Source organism: Saccopteryx bilineata, chromosome 1 (genome assembly GCF_036850765.1).
Source record: "Saccopteryx bilineata isolate mSacBil1 chromosome 1, mSacBil1_pri_phased_curated, whole genome shotgun sequence".
Lineage (NCBI taxonomy): Eukaryota > Metazoa > Chordata > Mammalia > Chiroptera > Emballonuridae > Saccopteryx > Saccopteryx bilineata.
This window is the reverse complement of record NC_089490.1, coordinates 235,286,286-235,310,001: the sequence shown is the minus strand read 5'-3', so window position 1 is coordinate 235,310,001 and position 23,716 is coordinate 235,286,286. Positions and strand designations below refer to the sequence as shown.

The 23,716-nt window shown below is 36.5% G+C and overlaps 1 protein-coding gene across 4 annotated transcripts in view; it reads left to right on the top strand.

Moving 5' to 3' along the window:
- BRINP3 (BMP/retinoic acid inducible neural specific 3) overlaps positions 1-23,716 on the top strand; it is a 327,366-nt gene that overhangs the window by 197,137 nt on the left and 106,513 nt on the right. For 3 of the 4 annotated variants that reach the window (XM_066253514.1, XM_066253513.1, XM_066253515.1), the window contains one exon: positions 19,693-19,883. The exons of the other annotated variant lie outside the window; for it this stretch is intronic. In XM_066253514.1, coding sequence (XP_066109611.1) covers positions 19,693-19,883 — 191 coding nt within the window. The remainder of the gene's footprint in view (positions 1-19,692; positions 19,884-23,716) is intronic. 4 annotated transcript variants of the gene reach the window in all.

Sequence of the window (23,716 nt, the reverse complement as noted above, 5' to 3'; positions counted from 1 at the left end):
TTTAAATTTTTATTTTTATCATTTATTCAGTTAAAAACTGAGGTATCCTCATGTGTGCGTGCATGAGAGGCAGAGGGAGAGAATAATGTCTCCTTTTAATACCGTGCTATTTAGGATGCATGCATCGAAACCAGGGAGCAACCTGGAAATGAAACAGTCACTGGGGTCACTGTGGAGACCTATAAATATTTGAAGGCTTCCAGGTAGAATCAGTAAGTAAATTAATTACGTGTTCCCCAGAGGACAGAACCAGGATCAATGAGTTGAAGTTAGAAAGAAGTGGGGGATAGATTTCAGAAAGATCACACAAGGTATATTGGGCTCTGTTATGAAGAATTGATTTCCTTTTCCCAGGAAATGTTTAAATAGACATTGATGAGCAATTGCTGTGGATGCTCTTTAGGCAATTGCAACATTAGAACATAATTTTGAACATATAACTTCAACTCCATTTTCAGCCCAACAATCATTTCATAAACTGGGTAGTAAAATACTAAAAACAGGCCCTGGCCGGTTGGCTCAGTGGTAGAGCATCATCCTGGCGTGCAGAAGTCCGGGTTAGATTCCCGGCCAGGGCACACAGGAGAAGCGCCCATCTGCTTCTCCACCCCTCCCCCTCTCCTTCCTCTCTGTCTCTCTCTTCCCCTCCCGAAGCCGAGGCTCCATTGGAGCAAAGATGGCCCGGGCACTGGAGATGGCTCCTTGGCCTCTGCCCCAGGCGCTAGAGTGGCTCTGGTCGTGACAGAGTGATGCCCCGGAGGGGCAGAGCATCTCCCCCCTGGTGGGCAGAGGGTCGCCCCCTGGTGGGCGTGCCGGGTGGATTCTGGTCGGGCGCATGCGGAGTCTGTCTGACTGTCTCTCCCAGTTTCTAGTTTCAGAAAAATACAAAAAAAAAAAAAAAAAAATACTGAAAACAAACAAACAAAGAAACAAAAAACCCTTACAATGTAATGTCATAATTTGATCATTAGAAATGCATATGTGAAGCCCTGGCCGGTTGGCTCAGCGGTTGAGCGTCGGCCTAGCGTGCGGAGGACCCGGGTTCGATTCCCGGCCAGGGCACACAGGAGAAGCGCACATTTGCTTCTCCACCCCTCCGCCGCGCCTTCCTCTCTGTCTCTCTCTTCCCCTCCCGCAGCCAAGGCTCCATTGGAGCAAAGATGGCCCGGGCGCTGGGGATGGCTCTGTGGCCTCTGCCCCAGGCGCTAGAGTGGCTCTGGTCGCAACATGGCGACGCCCAGGATGGGCAGAGCATCGCCCCCTGGTGGGCAGAGCCTCGCCCCTGGTGGGCGTGCCGGGTAAATCCCGGTCGGGCGCATGCGGGAGTCTGTCTGACTGTCTCTCCCTGTTTCCAGCTTCAGAAAAAAAAAAAAAAAAAAAAAAAAAAAAGAAATGCATATGTGGTTCAACTTTCTTAAAATGTGTCTATGCTGCATTTATCTCTTTAATTTTATTTATGTTCATTCATTCTTGAACTATCTTAAAAACTGAAGCAATGGCCACCCACTGCCCAGTTGCTGCACCAGGCATAAGGTCATTACCAAATGTGATCAGCACACTCACACTGTCCATGTATTTTCTATAGAAGAAAGATATCAGAAAACCATGTATCCTTGAAGCATTGTTTCACCACTTCTTAGCTGTGTACCGAGGAACGATTTCTAAATTTTTGTGTATTTTGATTTTCTCTCCTCTAAATTACTGGGGGGAACTAACTTATCTGTTGCTAAGAATTAAGTGAGATGGTGCAAGTCAGTTAATATGGGATCAGGCTTATAAGTAGCATCCAAAAATATTGATAATAACATTTTGGTAATAGCTATTATTTTGTAAACATTGATATTATAATTATGAATAAAAATCTTTACAAGCTGTTTATATAAAAAAACAATTTTTTAACCTTTGCATCCAAAACTTTTACACACATTTTTGTGCAAAAGGTATGAAGTAAATTTTCTTTTTAAAAAATTGGGTGAATGGGTATAGAGATAGATGAATAAAAACGTGGAACAAATCACTGCGACAGCCCTCACAATGAAACACACAGGTTGGTGGCAGCCTTCATTAAATGTCTTGCTAAATCAAGGAGCGTCTTTTCTATTGTGTTTCTCTTATATTTGTATTCAGAGAAAGTATTTTGAAAAGGGATTATCCGCTTTATTTTTCTGACCCGCCTTTGGAGGAACCGTCATAGACTAAATTACAGAGAAAGCATCCCTTGTCTTTGCTATGTATTGATATGTGACTTTTCCTGTTGGTGATTGTCAAAAAAAAACAAAAAACATGAAAAATGTAAATAGGGCAAAATGAATAGAAAGGATCTGTTGTGCCCAGAAGGAATGTCTTCTTGTTGGTATTCTCCCAGAAATCATTCCTCAGTGCTGAGAGCCACAAGTTCAAGGTTGACCCCTCTTCCCACTGATGAAGACACACTGGCCAAGGATAGTAGGTAGATTTAAATCCACACTTAGAGCATACTGGGCATTGTGGTCAGAATGGGCAGAGGCAGTGGTCAATGTGAAATAAGAACAGTTTGTATTTGGCTAACAAACATTCAGCCAAGTTCAGCCAAGTCTGAGATCGTTGGCAGTGGCCCACACATTTTCTTAATGATGGGCTTTTCTATCGTTGGGACAATTTGTTCTTTTGTACTCATGGACCAATACATACTTCCATTTTCCAGTAGTAAAAGAACAAAGAGATAAAAGAAGAAATAGCATTAAACTTGCAAATCATTTGTTTATACATTATTTTTTAAGGAAGTTGTGAGAAAATCAAGATTTTTGCCATCTTTATTACTCCAAAGGATTTTGCTTTATTACTGGAAACAACTTATAATTCTTAAATTGAATTTATTGGGGTGACATTGGTTCATAAAATTATGTAGGTTTCAGGCATATAATTCTATAATCCATCATCTGTACACTGTATAGTGTGTGCACCACCTCAAGTCAAGTCTCCTTCCATCACCATGTAACCCCTTACCCTCTTCCACCTCACCCACCCCTTTCCCTCTGGTAATCTCCGTACTGTTGTCCATGTCTGTGAGTATATTTTTATCTTTTTTGCTTTGCTTTATCCCTTCTAAAATTTATTTTTGTTTCCTTTAACATTTTACATATGCTCTTTCTGGGTATCAGTCTTTCACACATCAATACTAGATGTGTGTGACTTTCTTGTATTTGTCCTACTGTGGTTCCTTTTAGTTAACATTTAATCATTTTATTAATTAAATTGAGGACAAAATAAATTTGTTTATGTTTTGAACTTTTATTTTAATTTAAAAATAGTTTATTATTAGACTTGTGTTTCTTTCTGAGTTCCACATGTTTTTGAATTTTATTCCCCCTCAGAAACCTTCTCATTACAAAATACTGCAATTTTTTTTAAAAGCCATTAATTTTGGTACTTTTTTCTGCTTCCTTGATTCTTTTCTAACCTCAATTATTTAGAGGTGATTATTTCACTAAACTTAAAACAAAAATATTATCTAGATAATTACCACTTTGTGCTTACAAAGTATTTTTATATAGCTAATCATGAATGTTGATATCTATTATTTAAAATATTACAAATGTTATTTTAGAAATATTTGATAATTAGTAAAGTAAACATTATTGATGAGACAATTTAAACAAGTTTTAAATCAAGAGGAGCACTCAAAACTTTGGCAAATGTTTCAAGAGCAATACTGTGGAAATGGAGACCTATCAAAGCTAAGTTTTGCCCCCCCAAATAACTCCTTGCTTATTACTGATAATATTCAAGAATTTTTTAGGGAAAAAACATGTTTGTGTTCAGTGGCTTGAGATAACGTTGTTTCTGAAATATAGCTTTAGTATGTATTGGAGATAGAAAACAATTTTAATTGCTTTTAAATTATGAATGGTTATGAAACAGTCATTTACATTGATCAATAGACTTTTTGAGAGAGAGAAACACTGATTTGTTGCTCTACTTATTCATGCATTCATTGGTTGATTCTTGTCCGTGCCCTGACCAGGGATCCAACCTCCAACCTTGGCGTATCAGGACGGCTCTCTAACCAGCTGAGCAGCTCTCTAACCAACTGAGTGACCCAGCCTTGGTTGGCTTTTGGCCTTTATTTATTGTTTGTCTGGAGTTGCTCTCTTTAATGCCAGAACCATGTTTTTTCTAAAAGGTTTGCCTTCCTGTAGAAACACTTCTGTTTATTTATTTAGAATTCAGTTTATAAAACTGTGGCTATTTCTTTCAAAAGGCTAAGAATTTGTCATTCAGCCCTTTTACACATTCAGGCAGCAAAGATGCGAAGGCATTCTCCCTTACAATTTCTTACGTGTAACTGAAGGCTTTTCATTCGCAGTAATTATGCAGCTGTCTCACGATTCTGTCCTGCTTGTCATGTTTGTCTTCTTTCTTGTCTAATCTCAGTGACACGAGTTATAATATTCAGCCACACAGAACAGTTAAATAACCAGTCTTAATGCGGATGAGAAAAACATTCTTGTGTAAACTTGCCATAGTCCTTTAAGCATTGCTTTCAAATAAATACAATTTTATCTGTTAAATATTAATTCGTTCATTATTACTTTATTCCCTCAGTTGAGTAAATGCCATTAGATAAAAAAAAATAAACTACTACAGCACACTTCATTCCTCAGGAGAAGATATGCACTAGTTAGAGGTTGTTTTTCCTTCTTTTGCAAAGAGTATGGTTCTTAATGAGCATCTACTTCGCTTGCATTTGAGCACTATGTCAACTACATATTAAAATCAAGTCATCATGTTGTTATTTAACATTCTTGGAGACTGTGACAAAATAAAATGGACATAATATTCTTTCTTTGTCTATCGAATTGTTATGCTAACTAGAAAAAATCATTTAAAAATGTAACTAAAAATGGCTTTTCTCCTTGCCTTTATTAAATTATCATTGTTCATTATTAAATATTCACTAATTAGGACAGACATAAAAGAGATGTCATTATCATATGGCAGCCTATCTGTGTATCTATGTTTTACAATTGGTAGCTGATTAAGACCCTAGAAATATAAGAGTATTTCAATGAAGAAACTATTAATACTTTGAATTGACACCATCCTATTTAGGATCTTGGATCCTCAAAGTATGATTTGGCAAAGTAACTTAATACATCTGATCTCCATGTGTATATTAAGATGTGAGTGACATTATCTACTCTTGAAAGGAGTTGGTCAGATTAAATCAGGTGATTAATATGAAGTAATTACTTATTGCTTGACACAGACTGACAGCTATCAGAGGGCCTCAGATAGGGGGCCTGCATGAAAAAAAGGAAGGGATTAAGCAAAAAACAACAACTCATAGACACAGACAACATATAGTGATTACAAGAAGAAAAGGGGGTGAGGGGAGGTAGAAGAGGGTAATGGGGGGATAGATGGTGATGGAAGGAGATTTGACTTGCGGTATTGAACACACAATACAGTGTATGGATGAATGTTATAGAATTGTACACCTGAAACTTATATAATTTTATTAATTGATGTCGCCTCAATGAATGCAATAAAAAAATTTAAAGAAGAGACAATGAGCTATGGTGATGAAGTTAGAGGAATGCAACTTTATTTTCATCAGAAGATTTACATTTTAATATGAGCTTCCACTTAGCTGGATGGCAGAAATTTAAACTCAATCAATGTGGGATTCCTCTCTCTCTTTAAAGTGAATTGGCAAGATTAACATGGCACCTGATGGCAGATGGGTGGGGAGGACCTCTGGTCATTTGGATAATCACTCTTTATGCCAGTGGTTCTCAAAGTGTGCGCCAGGGTGCACTGGTGCACCCTAGAAGATTTCCAGGTGTGCCATATGGTATTCCAGAGAAATATGTGCCTGTTGGAGACCAAAAAACCAACAGGGTTTTTAGAGTTTAGATTTTTGGAGGACAGAGGTGTGGGAAATTGGCTGTAAACTGATAGTCTGCCCAACTCCCCACCTCAAAAGGCTGTTAAGCTGTGGTGCTGGATTGTTTACACCAGTGGTCCCCAACCCCTGGGCTGTGGACCGGTCCCGGTCCCTGAGCCATTTGGTACCCATCTGCAGAGAAAGAATAAATAACTTACATTATTTCCACTTTATTTATATTTGACTGAATGATGTTTTATTTTTAAAAAAATGACCAAATTCGCTCTGTTACATCTGTCTAAGACTCACTCTTGACGCTTGTCTCTGTCACGTGATACATTTGTCTGTCCCACCCTAAAGGCCAGTCCATGAAAATATTTTCTGACATTAAACCGGTCCATGGCCCAAAAAAGGTTGGGGACCACTGGTTACACTACCCCCCATGTTCTCTGGAAAGACTGGAGGCAAGTTTCCTCTATCCTTTGTTTGGAGTCAAGTTAAGATGATATGTTGGTGGGAGTTTTCTGCACTCAACACAATTAAAAGTAAACAGAGAGAGATTCTTCAATGTATTGATGAGGAAATGAGAGTTTGCCTTTTAAATATATGCCCAAACATTGAAGAAATCACTAGGACATATCAAGTTCATGTTTCTCATAAACACAAGAATGAAAAAACTTAACACATTTGTGCCAGGACCTGCAGAATTTATCTATATATATGAAAAGATAACTGTTTTGTTGGTTTTGTTTTTATTTTTTAACCCCTCTTTTTTTATGAATTCTGAAAAGCATAACTCAAAAAATAAAACAAAAATATTTTTTAATGTCAGAATAAATTTAATTTTGTCATATTCATTTAATTGCCATAAAAGCACACTTAGACTTTTTATTTTTTCTTTAATTGTTGACTTAATTATTAAAACATATTTCTCAGAAAATTGCATATAGTGCACCTACAATTATTTGTAGGATTTTAAATGCACCCGACTTCAAAAAGTTTGAGAACCACTGCTTTATGCCAACACCAACTGAAATGTCTCTCCCACCACCCTGTTCTTTGTTGATGACATCCACTCCACGAAACTCCCCTTTATAAGCCATGAGAGATAGCCGTTCCCCTTTCTTCAGGTGTCTCCTTGCTCACCCATGTCCAAATTGTTCTGCCGTGAGTTAGAAATAGCCTCATCCTTGTGGAGCACTCTTAGCTTTCTCTGCTTAACAAACAAGTATTTTGTTCCCAGGCAGATGTAGGGGCAAAGGAATTCCTGAGCCTTGTCCTTCTCCCTGGACCCTATTTAGAGACAGAGGGCCAATTCTTTTCTCAGATTCCGACACCTGTCAAGACTTTTCTTCATCATGTTTGACCTCTGTCAACTCCAGAGCTGAGCAATTTAACAGGAAAAATAGAAAAGCCTCATTATTTGTTCTTTGTTCTTCTCTCAGACATTAGGGTGCTTTTTCTTCCCGACCTGGCATTTCCTCCAGGCTTCCTGGAATATTTAATTTTATAGTAACTAGACATCCCTCACAGCAAGCCTCTCCTGTCAATTATCCGTACCTCCTAGTGTTAGAATGGACGCCCAGCACTCCACTGGCCCTGTTCCCTGCAGCCAAATACAGAGGAAGCTTCTTTTGACACATCCTCCTTACCTTAGATTCATTCTCCTTAGACACTACCATATTATTACTCCTCCTCAACACCTCCTCTGTCCTTGAACAGAATCACCTGCCAGTTTGAAGGTTACACTATCAGAGCATCTATCCTCTGCCTCATCCTCCCCACTATCACCTTCACACCTGTAGGTCATTTCTCGAAATTTGCTGGGGACTGTATGTGTCACTAGACTCTACAGTCCTCATCAGACAACACTTGCTCTGATATTGAGGGCTATTTTAGGCATCCGTTTGGACCTCACACATCATGTCCTCATCTCTTAATTCCTCTGTTAAACTTCACTGCAAAATATATTTTTCAAGTATGCTAGGATACTCATAGCAACTGCCCGCTGTATTCTCTAACTGTTAAAACTATATTCCTGGCAGTGAAATGCTTACAATATTTGAAATATTCCATGAGCATTATTCCCGTTGTCTTTCTTGATCTTTATTATCATCTCCTGTGTATATTCCCATTGCACAAATGAGAACCGTGCTGTGGCGAGGTTCCCCATGTTTGTGCTGTTCCTGCCTCCACAGAATTTTATTGGGTCAATCTTTGTTTACTGAAATTTTAACATTTTTAGCATTTTCCAATATAACCTGCTTTCCTAGCTTTTGTTTCCTTGGTTACCATTAACTATACCTTTCTCTGCATGTCCACAGCCCATTCTCAGAGTATATATTTCTAGATAGTTTATTTTCCATTATAAAGTATACTTTTTGGATGCAGTGTTGTTCCTGATAGAGATCAAGGTTTTAAAATAACCTTTATAAATTTCAAAATGTCTATCACAACACTGTGTACATGCAAGTAACAAGTTATAGAGCTTGAAAATAAATTGGATAATTTAGGTAAAAAAGGTCTGTAAGGGGCTGTGGGGACAACAGCTGTGTTAGGTTTGCTCACTGATTTACCGGCTGCAAGCACTTTGCCTGATTGCTGCGAGTGTGTGTGGCAGAGGCAGGTGAGTATGGTCTATTTAAGGCTACGGGGGCTTGTGCTCAGGGTGGATTGCTGGTGGCGGACTGCCTGCTCACCACTGTGAGGGGTCGTTTTGCCATTTGTCCCCTTGCTGCCTTGAGAAGCGGTTTCCCTGCCTGTGTGCTCGTCCCCTGTGGGAGACTCTATTAAACGGGAATGGCCCAATGCTTTCTGGGTCCGCAGTTTCTCAACTGTCTGCCCACATCCAGTGTGTACCTGCCTGGTCTCAGCCACCAGCATTACAGTAGACTAGGTAACTCTTAACATCTCTTTCATTTATATTTTATTTTATAAAATTGCATTTGACAGAGAAAGGTCAGCCAAGACATTAAAGTACTTAGCTGTAGTTTTCCCGAATTTCGTAATATGACTTGAAAAGTGTTTTATATATTTAGTGAACCAAGTAGCCACATAGCATACGAAGCTCAAGCAATGAGCAGCCGTTCAGGTCGCGTGAATCTTGACTAGACCCCTGCCTTTCCTTAACGTGTGTCTGTAATTTACTCCCTTAAATCTCAGTTTCCTGATTCATGATGTAGGGAGAGTCCCAGAAACTGCCTCCAGGGTTCTTATGAGGGTCAAGTAAGCTAACACATTGAAAGAAGGTATCAGAGCGCCTGGGGGCTACTTAGATCTCACTAACTTTATTGCTGATGATGTTATTATCAGAGTAAGTTGCACAGGTAAAACAGAATAGGTATGCTTTACATTATAGGTCAGTGGTAGTCAACCTGGTCCCTACCACCCACTAGTGGGCCTTCCAGCTTTCATGCTGGGCAGTAGCGGAGCAACCAAAGTATAAATAAAAAGATAGATTTAACTATAGTAAGTTGTTTTATAAAGATTTATTCTGCCAAACTTAGCAAAAATCCAACATAAAGTACTTGGTAAATAATTATTATTATATGCTTTAACTTGCTGTAATTCTGCTTTATAAATTTTATAAAGTAAAGTTACTTCCCTACTTTATAAATCACCATTACTGTGGAACTGGGGGGCGGTTAGAAAATTTTACTACTAACAAAGATACAAAAGTGGGCGGTAGGTATAAAAAGGTTGACTACCCCTGTTATAGGTGATTACTATTCAAATATATAGCCCCTAGAGTGCAGTCTTCCTTTGTAGCTCTTTTCACTCAGAGAGCCTTCCCTGTTTCATAAAAACCAGTGCATTCACACTGTTGTTTCTTTACCATGGTTACCATTCACATCAGCCTCCTCACCACCTGCACCTTGCCTTCTGATATTCTTTCCTGGTCCTGGTTCAGGCCACCTTGTACTGCTTTCTTTTACTTTTATTGTACCTATTAGCATCAAAAGAAGACACGGCCAGATCTTGTTCTGATTTATTAATGCATCTCTCCTCCTTCCCTTGAGGAAGGCGGACAACCCTGTGAGATCCCAATTCTCCCTACTTAATTAACTAGACAGCCCACTTTATCCATCATATTTAGTTACACTACACTCAGGTAGATCCAACCAACTAAACTTTTCCTTCTTTTTATTTTCAAATTGTGGTAAATTACTTGGACTCTGTAGCCCCCAACACCGTATATACATTAAAGGTAATTTGTAAAGTAAACATCCAAATGCAAAGTTCAGTTAGTGGCTGATAAAAACAGCAATTGTAGTAAGGGTACATTGGTGAATTTGAAATAAGAGTTTTCTTTATTTTTTGAAATGGATGTTTTAAACTCAAATTGAATAGAATGGCAAACTTTATCAAGCAATAAACCAGAGATTTCCAGAACAGGGTATTGTATCCACAAGTTAGCAAAGATTTCCAATTAAATGTTAGAGACTATGAAAAAAATAATACTTCGTATATGATGTGACATTTCCCCCCAAATATCACCCATGTTCTTAGCTACCTCTTATTATCTGATGATACAAAATGAGATTTAATTCAAGATTTGGGTCAATATTTCGGAGCTTTAATTTAAGGAATTTTATCTTGTTCTACTTTTCAACACCTTTGTGCCTCTCACATTTGAAAGCTCTCTGTAGCTTTGGGAAAAATCTTTTCAGAAGAAAACCTGAGAATATTGAATACACGTCTTAGGGTCTATCTCATTTCCTCTTTGGAGACGTAAGGGCAACCTGTGATATAACCGGACCCACACCAAAGGCATTGAACACCGAGGAGATGCTGGTCTATTCATTTCAGCCCTCTGTGGCAGAGTAGATGTATTTAAGAGATCACTGAGAAAGATAAACTAATTTGTTTTTCAAATACCTTTTGGTAACATATAAATGCATTGCTACAAATTCTATATTTTGACTTTTCTTCATTTTGATGTAATTCCAATATCTACTTTTAGCTCTTTGAAATACATACATGTTCCCTTTTACAAAATCTTTACTTTATAGCCCATTTTCAACTATGTAGGAATTCTTTGGACTAATTATTATATTGAACTTTGCAATAACAATTTATAAAAGAGCATCATTTTCTATTAATTCTTGGCACCATTTAAAATGTGGTTAGTGCCCTGGCCGGTTGGCTCAGTGGTAGAGCGTTGGCCTGGCATGCAGAAGTCCCGGGTTCAATTCCTGGCCAGGGCACACAGGAGAAGCGCCTATCTGCTTCTCCACCCCTCCCCCTCTCCTTTCTCTCTGTCTCTCTCTTCCCCTCCCGCAGCGAGGCTCCATTGGAACAAAGATGGCCGGGGCGCTGGGGATGGCTCCTCGGCCTCTGCCCCAGGCGCTAGAGTGGCTCTGGTCGCGACAGAGCGACGCCCCGGAGGGGCAGAGCATCGCCCCCTGGTGGGCGTGCTGGGTGGATCCCGGTCGGGCACATGCAGGAGTCTGCCTGACTGTCTCTCCCTGTTTCCAGTTTCAGAAAAATACAAAAATAAATAAATAAATAAATAAATAAATAAATAAATAAATAAATAAAAATATGGTTAGTTACTTAAATATAAAAATGCTTTTATTATTAAGTGTTTCCATCCATAAGGTGACCTGATAGATAGTTATTATATATCTTGGATTTTTCTGGGCAGTTTTGATTTTAAATATTCTGTCCCATTAAAAGACCATATGCTTTGAGTTTATATTCAGAAAACAAGAAAGAAAGAAAGGGAGAAGGGAAGGAAGGAAGGAAGGAAGGAAGGAAGGAAGGAAGGAAGGAAGGAAGGAAGGAAGGAAAGAAAATAGAAAGAAAATAGAATGAAAATAGAATGAAAATAGAAAGAAAATAGAAAGAAAATAGAATGAAAATAGAATCACCATGGCTCTGGGACAATGATTTTCAACTGGTGTGCTGCGAGAATTTTTAAGACCCCTAGAACCTGACTATTTAATCAGGGACACTGACCTCTTTTCCCTTAGATTGTCAACATAAGAAATGACAAGAGCCAATACAACAATAGCCATCCAGTGTGAATGAATCAAAATTATACCTTTTTTGGGAATAGCCTAGTGCCAGTGAGGGTTTAAGTCAACAGTTTTGCAGCCATACTCAGAGTCTTCCTAGGAGCCTCCTTTCTTGGCGTAAGCCACTGAGTGGTGGCTGTAGCCCACATGGTTCTGTGGACATATATTAATTGCTTCAGGGTAGCACTGGAAGACATCCTGGATGTTACAGGAATTCAGCGTCTTAGTGCCCTTCTCTTTCAGTTCATGCACCTGCTCCACAGCCCGGATGGAACCCAATTGAATCCCATCAACACTCAGTGTACTTTCATTTATCCATATCTGTGCTCAGGTCTTCCTTTAGCCTTGGATGTTTTTTTCCTATTTATCACGGATATAAATCCTTGTCAGTCATCAAGGCAGAGTATAAAAGCTGTCTTCCATGAAGCTTTCCCTGACAATTAGAATAAATGTCCTATCTTCTCAAAACACTAATGCAGAACTTGGTGCTTACTGATACGGAAATAGAATGCTGTGTAGATAAGGAGTCGGGAACCTTTTTGCCTGAGAGAGCCATGAACACCACATATTTTAAAATGTAATTCTGTGACAGCCATACAACCTGTGTATGTTACGCATTATCCAATAAAAATTTAGTGTTGTCCCGGAGGACAGCTGTGATTGGCTCCAGCCACCTGCAATCATTAACATGAGTGGTAGGAAATGAATGGATTGTAATACATGAGAATGTTTTATATTTTTAACATTATTTTTTTTATTAAAGATTTGTTTGTGAGCCAGATGCAGCCATCAAAAGAGCCACATCTGGCTCATGAGCCATAGGTTCTCGACCTCTGCTGTAGATTAATTTCAGATTATTTTCTCTTTTGCTTTTGTTTTGTTATTCTTTTCTTCCATTACAATGTATATCTAACTACTTTGCAGTATTTTTTTATTTCTAATATAAGAATCTGAGATTATAAATTTCATACTTAAGATTACTTTAGTTGTATCTAAGGGTTGCTGATACACAGTATTGTTTTATTTTAAGCATTTTCTTGTATTATTTCACATTTCTGTGTTCTAGCTTTTTCACATGTTTTCTTCTGAAGAATTTTAATTTTCTTCCCAGTTCAATATATTTTAAAAGATGTATTTTAGTCCAAGTGTATTAAATTGTTTCCGTGGTAGAGACATTCCACCATTTTTCTGTAAATGGAAATTTTGTTCATTTTTTAATTATCTTTTTTGTTAATATTTCAAAGCATAGATGTAAGAAAAGAAAAAGAAAGAAACTATTTCTAAGTACATAATTAAGTGCCTCTGTGTATAAGACTGTGTGGACAGAGGGAGATGGGAACATAGCATAATATTTTGGGGCTGTCCAGACATTTCCTCCTAGATTTGACAAGTAATACTACTCTCATGTTTAAGGACTATTTAAAGATGTCATTAGTAAGACATTCAGTTCATGACAATGTATTCCATTAAGAACACTAGTGTTTTAATATAAATTATATGTTTTAACTTTTAGTTTATATTCTTAGCTATTGGTCTTCGAGTTTTAATGTGACTTAAGTCTAACTAGGGCTTGGTTTTCAAATCTGTAAAGTCACAGAATGCACTACACATGGCACCATGTATTTGGCACTCGGTAGAGACACAAAGCTACCTGAACCTGTCCTCCTCCGAACCAGACAATTTTCATGAAATGATTTATTATTCAAGAAATTAGTACTGTTTTTTGTAATTTTCACTGTTAAGCAAGGCTATAAAAATTGAGCAATGATAAAGATTGGGGTAATATATTATGTTATAATAGTACTTTTTACTTAAATGTCCTAAAAATATTTTATGAATTTTATGCATAGGAATTACCCCATCTACTTTGAGATACAACATTTATGCACATAATTTATCTTGATCTGGTTCTTTTGCTTCATTCTGTCACTGTGACTTGTTAAGTGGTGAATCTTGATTACCTGTACAAAGACTAGTGAGCTCTGGCATAAAAAAAAACAAACGAAAAACAACAACAACAAACAAAATGCAATTGACCAAACCAGATGGACCACAGAGATGTTTGCTACTTGCAGACCTGATCCTCCAGATCTAGGTCCTGGTCATTTTCCATGAAATAGTACCACCTCCTTTACCCCCACTTCAGCTGTCATCCCAAAGGAATTTATTATCTTGAAGATGCAACGCATGTTTTTCACATGGTCCTATTGCAAGTAAAACATATGTATATATGTATTTTTGTTTTTCTTTCAAACTCAACTTTTTATTCTTGTCATTATGATCCTTGGCCAGCCACACTTGACTCACAGCCGGAATGCTTCAGTGGCCCCCAAAATGGCTCATTTAAATTCAGATCCTACTTCCCAGCCTCAGTGCCGCCCAACAACCTTCTCTTCATCTCCCTCAGGGTGATGTCCATTCCCACCCCCGATAGCATTCATGGCCCAATATTTCTGTGGTGCAGTGTTGCTTTGTAAACTGTTTCAGATAGGGCCAGTATCTTACCTATGCCTTATTGTTTCATCCCTAATGCAGTGATAATAATTACAAAGGTTTTATAGTGTTAATGTTTTCGGTGATGAAATAGACAAAGTTACGATTGATGTTTGTGATCCTTGTTTTTGCAGAATATCAATTGAATATTGCAGAGCAAACAATAACATTTTATTGTTAAAGAATATATGTATGGTATGATAGCATAGGTGAATTTTCAGTATGTCAGTCCTTGTCAAATACTATCAATTCACATACTGGACAGCAAGAGATAGTTTAATCTTAACAAGTTTATGTGTGTGTATTTTTTTTCTGCTGAATTATATAAATTTAAAATAGGCAATCAAAGAAAAAATAAATAAAACATTTGAATTTTTAAGTCCATATTCTTGATTTTATAGCATAGAAAATGAAGAATCTAAGTGACAAAGTGACTTATTCAAGGTTATTTAGTGCAAAAGGGGTGAATATAAATAGACTTCTTCCTCTGTATAGGTTTGCATTTTTAAACTTTATTTTTATCAGTTTATTTTATATATACCATTACTTTTCTATTAAATGACTAAGTACTTCCTAGCTTTTATGTGAACGATAATTTGAATTACTAAATCATGGGGGAAAATTAAATTATTGATGATTTTCTTTTGATTGTTATTTTTTCTATCATAGGTAGTTGCTTTTAAAAATATCTAGGGGGAAAGAGAAAGTACTTACTATTTCTAGGTCTTTAATTAGGAGACCTGAGTCATCTTCCATTGATGGGGCAAATTACCGGCAATTTCCAATGTGCCAGATTTTTACATATATCACATGAATAACAATAATGAGAATGAGCCAAGTCCAGGGTAGTGCATTTTAGTTGGGTGAATTTAGCACCATCTGGGCTTCTGGCTTAACTAACTTTTAATTGATCTTGGTCTTTCAAAAGAAACCCAATACCTAATTTATAAAATAGTTATTCACGCTCAAATCAGAATGAGTGAGGCCACTTTTTTAGAATATTTAATTGCAATTTTAGTCTAAATAAATAAATAGAACAAATGACTGGCGTTTGATATTAAAAAGCTCATTTCTTTCTAATAATTATGTAACTTAATAATTACATAAAAATTTAGCCTGATTTCATTCCCACTTAACTTACATTTTCTTATTCCTTCCATTTCATTATCTATTGACTAGTTTTCTGTCGAACCTAGTTGCATCCTTCTAAGCAGCATGTATCAGTTTGATAAAAAGCATGGTCGCCTTCAATTACACAGCCACCCTAATCCCACCTGAAATATTTCTGTTTTGTGAAACATTGTAGTTCAGTTTTCATCAGAAGAGTGATTATACCATTTCACTTAATATTAATGTGTACATCCATATATTAACATTTCTACAAGTATCATATGATTTCAGTCATATGTGAAATCTAATGAATAGAATAAACTAACAGACAAAATAGAAAAAGATTACTAAATACAGAGACTAGACTTATGCAAGCCCTCTGGATCCAAGGTCTTGTTAGGTTTATTGGATCAATATCTGTGCATTTAAAGATTGGCGTCCTGAGATACAAATTGGTGTCGGTCTATACACTGACATTTACTAAGAGGTAAACAGTGTTCCCTGAATTAATCTTGGTTAACTGTTCCATATTTTACTTCTTCAAAAACTCTACAGAGTCAGTATTATTCAATATCTGCTCATAAATAAAATGATTGCTCATCAGGGAGATTGATAACCTGCTAACATTCACAGAGCTCTGCATCCGGGAGGATGAGATATGAAACTTCAGAGATCCGACTCTTAAATCTGTTCTCTTTTGAAAAAAAACTAGGATTACCTCTTCAAAATATTTAAATTCATGTGTGAAATGCAAATGATTTCCACTTATTAGCCAGGATAAAGAATTATTTTTTTAAAATAGAACTGTACAAAGTAGAACCCAATATTTGTTTATTTCTTTTTGTAGAGAGAGCCAGAGTGGGTATTTTATTTTAGCACAATGGATCTGTCCTTGGCTTTTCTACATTGATCAATAATTACCAGATCTGTATAATTATATGGGTGTGATTGATGAATAATTGTAATAAGTGGTAACAGATGTCAAACTGTACTTATGAAATTTAGGAAGAAATGAGTTTGCTTGTTACATAATTTCCTCTCTTCAACTCAGAAAGTCATTCATTGATAGCGTAGATGTCTATTTTTCACATCAAAACTATTGCTAACATCTGTTCAAACTAGTGCTTTCATTTAGACATGGATGATATAAATTGCTATATTATTAATATTTATATCTGTGATGGTACCCTCATGTGGTTCCTTATTTTTATTAAATTAATTAGCTTTGGGAATAATGGCAGTGTCTATTACAATTGAATGCTGTATTATTTTCATTGAAATTTAAATAATACCTTTCTATTATTCTAGAGAAAGATTTAAAAGTGGATAAAATTACTTTCAGTCCTTTTATAGCCCTAAAATCTTTACATATCTCAAGAACTAGAAGTATGTATCCCTAGCCACACCAGACCATTTTTGCAAAAAAATTCTCTGTAAAACCACGTTCAGTTTATTTGATTTAATGCCATAGTCAAGAGGCCACAGCTACTGTGATTTCTTGTTGCTTTACAGGGAGGAGCACTATTTTGCACCGTCATGCTCATTTGTGTGCTCTAATCTACTCTGGGTTTGGCAGCTCATTCCAAATGCTTCTGTCTTTAATGGTGCTTCTCAGAAATCCTGCATGTAAACACTTAACATAACTCATATTTGTCATTGTGCTTTTATGTGCATAGATTTATTCTGTTGTATCCCTCCCCTAAACCAAAAATAACTTCTGAGCTTTAAATCCCCCCAATACTGTTAATTTAAAAAAAAAAGTGGTATTGGTGAATCAAGTGTCAGGAGGGGGAAGAAAGTGAATGTTCTTCCTTGCCAACTGCTTTGCATTCAGCAGCTCTGAAAACAGTTTCTTCTCAGCTACTGTCATCCAAACCATTAGGAACATTCCTCTTCCAGGGGCCAAATGGCCAATGGCATAGTTTGTGAGATGCGGGAGCTATACAACAAGAACGTTAAAAGGGCCCATTTTACATCTAACGGTTACACGCGATAACATTAGGGGAAACTAGTATTGATGATTAGTGGCATGTCTTAAGATCAGTATGATTTTTCCATATGTAATTAGAAGGTGATTGCTACTGAAAGATGGGCAATTTCAATTTATGATTCTCACCCTGGATTTGTTCTCTGGGGATTAGTGCCTGGTATTACATTTTGTTTTAATATTCTGTTGTGCCTGCAAATTTCAATGAATATTGATAAGATTAATATGATAAGCCAGCCAGTGTGGTATTGTGAAAGGTAATATAATAGCCATTAGGGCTTAGACAAGCAACTTTATTTGGTGGAAATTTAGCACATGAAGATAAATCATTTCAACAACTGCATCATCTCATTTTGTTACTATTTTTATTATGCTTTTATTTGATATTGAGTTTGAAATATCTTATACAACTATGGTAGCTTCTATATTTGACCAAATAGTCCTATGTAATTTTAAAGAAATCATGGTAGTTAACATATTTTAAATACACTGGGTATATTTATGTATTCACGTAGAATTTAAATAGTTATATTTATAAAAAAAAAAGGTCAGCAGCAATGTGGCAATGTTGTAAGTATTATTGAAATAGAATGTGTTGATATCATTCTGGTTTTCCAATCTTTTTTTATGAGATGGATAGAGATAAATTATAATAAATATTGTTGTAGAAAAGGAAACATTACGTGGACACACAGAATAATAGATGCTTGCAAGTCAGAATTCTGAGCAGGCAAACATACAACTCTAATCAACTAATAGAGGCTGTTTAGTGCCAAGAAAAACATTTTCAAAGTAATGTTCTGGCTGAGCTGGTTATAGCCCATTTGTGTGTTCTACAAAATAGTGGTGCTTCTAAAAGAGCTAAGTTACATTAAATTCTAATGATTGTGCCTATTTCATTTGAAATGACCCAAGTTATGATGGGAAGGCACTTCCATTCTGTGAGGGCTTCAGCATTATTCAGATACAACAGTGTTCTTATTTAATATGAGCCTGATGCGTCTGGTTCGATGGATACCTTAGATGCCTTTAGGTAAGATGCTTTCATTACTATCCCTGTACCCAACAGCATGTACTCAATTCAGCACTCCATTGCTTCCTTTTTATTTATTTTTATAAATTAAACAAATGCCTAATCTAGTTACAACTGAGGTAAGCCTCATCTTCAGGAAACAAGCAGCTGCACCCGTAAATTTGCAATGTCTGCATGCTCATTGGTTCCTTACTGTTTTCTCAAGTTAACCCATTGTCAAAATGCCCTACATCAGTCATGTTGCACTCAATGATATTGCTAGAAAGCAAGCAAATAAAACCAAGTAATAACCCCATAATCTTGGTAGCTTTACATGATGAAACCTCTTGAATTCATGCATGCGTTCATCTCAGTTAGCTACAGGGGTTGGGATGGGGGTTGGGGACCAAGATTCCAGATGATGGACCAGGCTAACAAAACATGCTTGACATTTCTGGTCAACGTAAGCCATGAGGACAGACTAACTTTAAAATTTTGTTTCTCGCCTGACCTGTGGTGGCGCAGTGGATAAAGCGTCGACCTGGAAATGTTGAGGTCGCCGGTTCGAAACCCTGGGCTTGCCTGATCAAGGCACATATGGGAGTTGATGCTTCCAGCTCCTCCCCCCTTCTCTCTCTCTGTCTCTCTCTCTCTCCTTCTCTCTCTCCTCTCTAAAAATGAATAAATAAAAAGAAATTAAAAAAAAAATTGTTTCTCTTTCGAACACGTATTTTAAAGTCTTCTACAGCTCCATAAGCATTCTTGAGGTTTAACAAGTTTCCGCTCTGAAATGAATAGACAAAGGAATCATTGGAGTGATGAAAATAAATTCATTTCCCTTAGAAAATTAAAAAAAAGTATTACCTTAGTTTTTCCATTTTTAATAACTCTACATTCAGATTCTATGCATAATGAAATCATTTTTTATGAGTACATCTTATCTTGGGGGAAAACATCAGTGAAAACTGTTTACTTTAATGTGGCTTATTTTTTTCCCCTCTACATGACTTGGTTTTAGAATATTCACTCCAATTAAATAAATTATAATTATATCGCTTCTCCTACTCATAGCCCATGATGTCGTATTACAAGCAAGGAGTACTGTAATGGAGTGACCCCAACTAACTACCAAGTGAACTTTTCAGATGGAAATGTTCAGACAGGTTATGTATTTATGAATAAAAATAAATTTGCTTTTCAGGGAGTTTGGCCGCTGGAAAGTAAATAACCTGGCAGTTGAGAGAAGAAATTTCCTTGGCTCCCCCCTGCCTCTTGCCCCTGAATTCTTCCGCAACATAAGACTTTTGGGACGTCGACCTACCCTTCAGCAAATCACAGAAAATCTTATCAAGAAATATGGGACACATTTCTTGCTATCTGCTACACTGGGAGGTATGACTCTTTGAAAATACTTATGCCTGTGTGTGGTTGTGTCTAAGATCGTATCAATCAGGGAAAAGTGTCTATGGTTCCAGATAGTGCAGTTTGAATAATTCTAGAATTCACTCATTGACTTATTCCACACATTGACTGAGCTATTACTAAATGCCTCATGTGGTGTTCACAATGGTACTAGTGTAAGGGAGATGAGGATCACTTAGTTTCTTCCTGGAAGCACTTTATAGTTTAATAGCATATATGAAATGTAGGCACAGTTATTACATGCTATAATACAAGCTAATATGGCAAGTAGTGTTTAAAAAAATTTTTAAAAAATGAGTCATCACCTCAGGTTACAGAAAACAGAAAAGGTTTTCTAGAGTAAATGTTGAAGATCTAAAATTACATTTTAAGTGCCATTTTTGTATTTTTGATTATGGGTGATATATGATCTGGTTAGAATGATAAATATCAATTATGAAGTTAAATAGAAAATAATGTAACTTTTTCCTCAAATTACACATTATAAAAATTCAGACTCATTGAATATGTATTTTATTAGGGAAATGTAGAATTCAGCATTTTCAATATGTTTAAATGATATTTTGGGAGGTAATGTCTAATAGGGAAAAACATGGCATTTGCCTAAACCTTAAGAATATCCCGAAATCCCATATATTTTATTCTGTGTATGACTTTAAATAATGCCCAATCATCCCATTTAGAAGTGGGCATTATTGTTTCCTAGAATGAAGGACACGGAACAGAAATGGATAGAAAGCCATCCCTCCAGAAAATACCCCATAGCAAGCCCTTCTGTGACTGCTACCCTGACATGCCTGCCTCGAGTCCCCATCATGCTTCTCCCAGAATACTCTCTAAGGTCCACCTGCCACACAGATCTTTCCAAAACTCGAATTGGGTCTAATCAGTTCCTGCTTTAATTAAAACCAGGAACTATGCACTTCAAATAAAACCTAGACATCTCTCTGTGGTTGATGAGGTTCTGTCTGAATGATCGGGCGGTGGTCTACATCTTAGATGTCATCTTTTCTCTTTTTCTCATCCTGCTTGATTTTTCAGCCACAGTGACTTTTCTCTAAAAAGTTACTTGAAGAAGTAACATGTTGCGGAACATCCTACCAGCAACAGAGCCCAGCCGATCACTGACATTATCATGATCTTTGTATTTTTCATATGCGTACGTGACAATGTTTTATTTACTTGATTTTCTGGTTTATTATCTGTCATTTCTGCAGATTTTCTTGAAAACAGGAATCTTGCCTGTTTGTTCCCACTTGACCCCCATAGTTGGAATGGTGCTTTGCTTACAGTAGGTTCTCATTAAGTATCTGTGAGATGAACAAATAAGTGAAGCTCCGCATTGCTGGGAGGCAGAGGTTGTCCACCGCACGAAGTCAGTGTCAGAAGTGTGACTATGCAAAGGGTAACTGAGATTTTATGTAGGAAGGAGACAGAATGAAAGAAGCAAGCTCAAGGTCAGTTAATCAAATAAAGATTCAGGATTGGTGAGAATCACATAAGCCAGAGCAGGTGAGCTCGGTATGGACAGGCTGGAAAAGGGCAGCTCCTTGGGCACATGGAGAAGTGTAAGTCTGTTTGGAACCTTGAGGAGTGAGAGGTGAAAGATGTAGGTGGTTCAGATAGAAGAGGTTAGCCATGAATACATGCTATCCCTCCATTACCTTCCTCCATAAATGAATAGTACTCAAATAATAAAATGGAGAGCTCAGGCAGGCCTGGTGTTGAATCCTGACTCTCTCCTCTTTTTCTTTTTTTTAATCAACTGTGAGACTTTAAAAAATGTTAGGTAACTTCTCTGCTTTTTAATTTTTTAAATTTATTTTTAGTAGAAAGGGGGACGTTAACAGCTAGATGATAAGGCCACAGGAGGATTATTGTGGATGTACAGTTTCCTCCTCACAGTGGGTGGCACTGTTTAAACATGTGATGCATTTCTGTTTTTGTTATTATAAGTAGTACAGCTAGCCAAAAAATTCCAGTATATCCTAATAATTATGAAAACAGATTCTGTGAAAGCTGTGTCTATTTGGGTTAGTAATATCAATTACTTTTAATGTAATAAAAGCTGAAGGAACTGTGAAAAATTATTTTTATGACATCTTGTTTAAAAATGTCCAGTGGTTTTAAAACACAAATCTTCATTGCTGCTAACAACAATGGAGGGGTTACTCAAAAAAAAATTCAAGGCATAAAACATAGTCTCCAAATAAAAAAAGGTAGGGACAGAGGAAAGACAGAGATCAAAAAGGTAGAGAGGGCTTTCATGGACATTATTTATTCTTTAGTCACAAAATTATGGTGACTTTTGGATTGGTTTCATTGTTTTGGCTTTATGGGTGCCACATTTTAGGTTTAAGATTAGTTTTTCTTTGGTAGGTTTTGTGTGGGATTAAATCACTTCTTCATGCTAACTCTTCCAGTAATTGAAATATGCTGTCTCAAAATTGCTTTCCTTCAATTATTTAAAAGCCTTGTTCAAGCCTTTTTAAAAGAGGGTGAATAGGATTGCCTCCCTCACTCACCTTCTAATCTCTGAGTAGTCCATTGATTTAGTGTTGCTGGTATTTTCTATTGGAATTCTTTTCCTTCTTTACATGTTACTTATATTTCTCTTCAGGAACCTGTTGGGTAATGTTAATAATTTAGCTAAAATGCATGAAATTATTTAAGTAGCTTAAGGATATAAACTATTTGCAATTAAAATGTGTACCAGGTTGACTTTGGGCAATTTCAAAATTATTGCTGTTGTAATTACTCTAAAGCTTTTCTGTTGCTGTAAGTATATTTTAGCCTCATCTGTTTTACCTGAATGAACATGAAATTATATTACTTCATTTTTTAAAAAATATTCAGATTGGTGCTATTTAACTTGAGCTAATTCACTTTCACTCCACTTAATTAACAAAGGCTAAGAAACAATTCTAATACCAGCAGACTGTGGGTGCCACAGATATAGAAAACATTTTAAATCAAAAGCCAGTTATTTTATGACTAGGTGCTTCCTAAATAACTAGAGTTTTGTTTTTTGTTTTTTTTGGCTAAAGTTAAACATTTTTTTAAAAAACAAGTTGAATGTAAAATAGTTACTACCAGTATCAGAGTGATAAAAAGGAAATAAATTTAAAAATGTGCAGTATTTTGCCCCCACAAGAGTTATTTTGTGCATCATATTATTGACTTAGACATAAAACTTTGGATAGCAGATTCGAAGCTTGAAATGGAATATTTTATGATAGATAAAGCCAGTGATTGAATTATCTTCCCCTAGGGACAAATAAATTATAAAAAACCTTCTTCAGTGTATATTATATTTTCCATTCATTTCATCGTATAGCTTCCCAACTATTTATCAATATAAAAATTCAACTTACTTCTCTTTGGATAATGACATCTGAACCCCATCACGGCTTAAATACCTAAAATAAGCTACTCAATTTTCAGAACCAATCTTGAAAAAGGCTGCACTCTTGGGACGTATTGATTGCTACTGAAAAAATATATTTCATGACCGTTTTTATAAAGAATTTCATTATAATAAATATATAACAGATACTGAAATAAAAGTGTATCCATGTACTGAACAAAAACATACTAAAAAGAAAAAAGTTAATATGAAAAAAAGAAGTTAAAATTAGGGGACTTACTCAGGAGAGATAGGGTGTCCACTAACAAGCACTATTGTGGATTTTGGATCAACTGAAAAGGACAAAGGATTAATTAAGGAAGATGGAGACCCAAAATAATCACCTAAAGTTTAATAAACATGTTATAATAAATATTTCTGAAGATGTTAAACATGA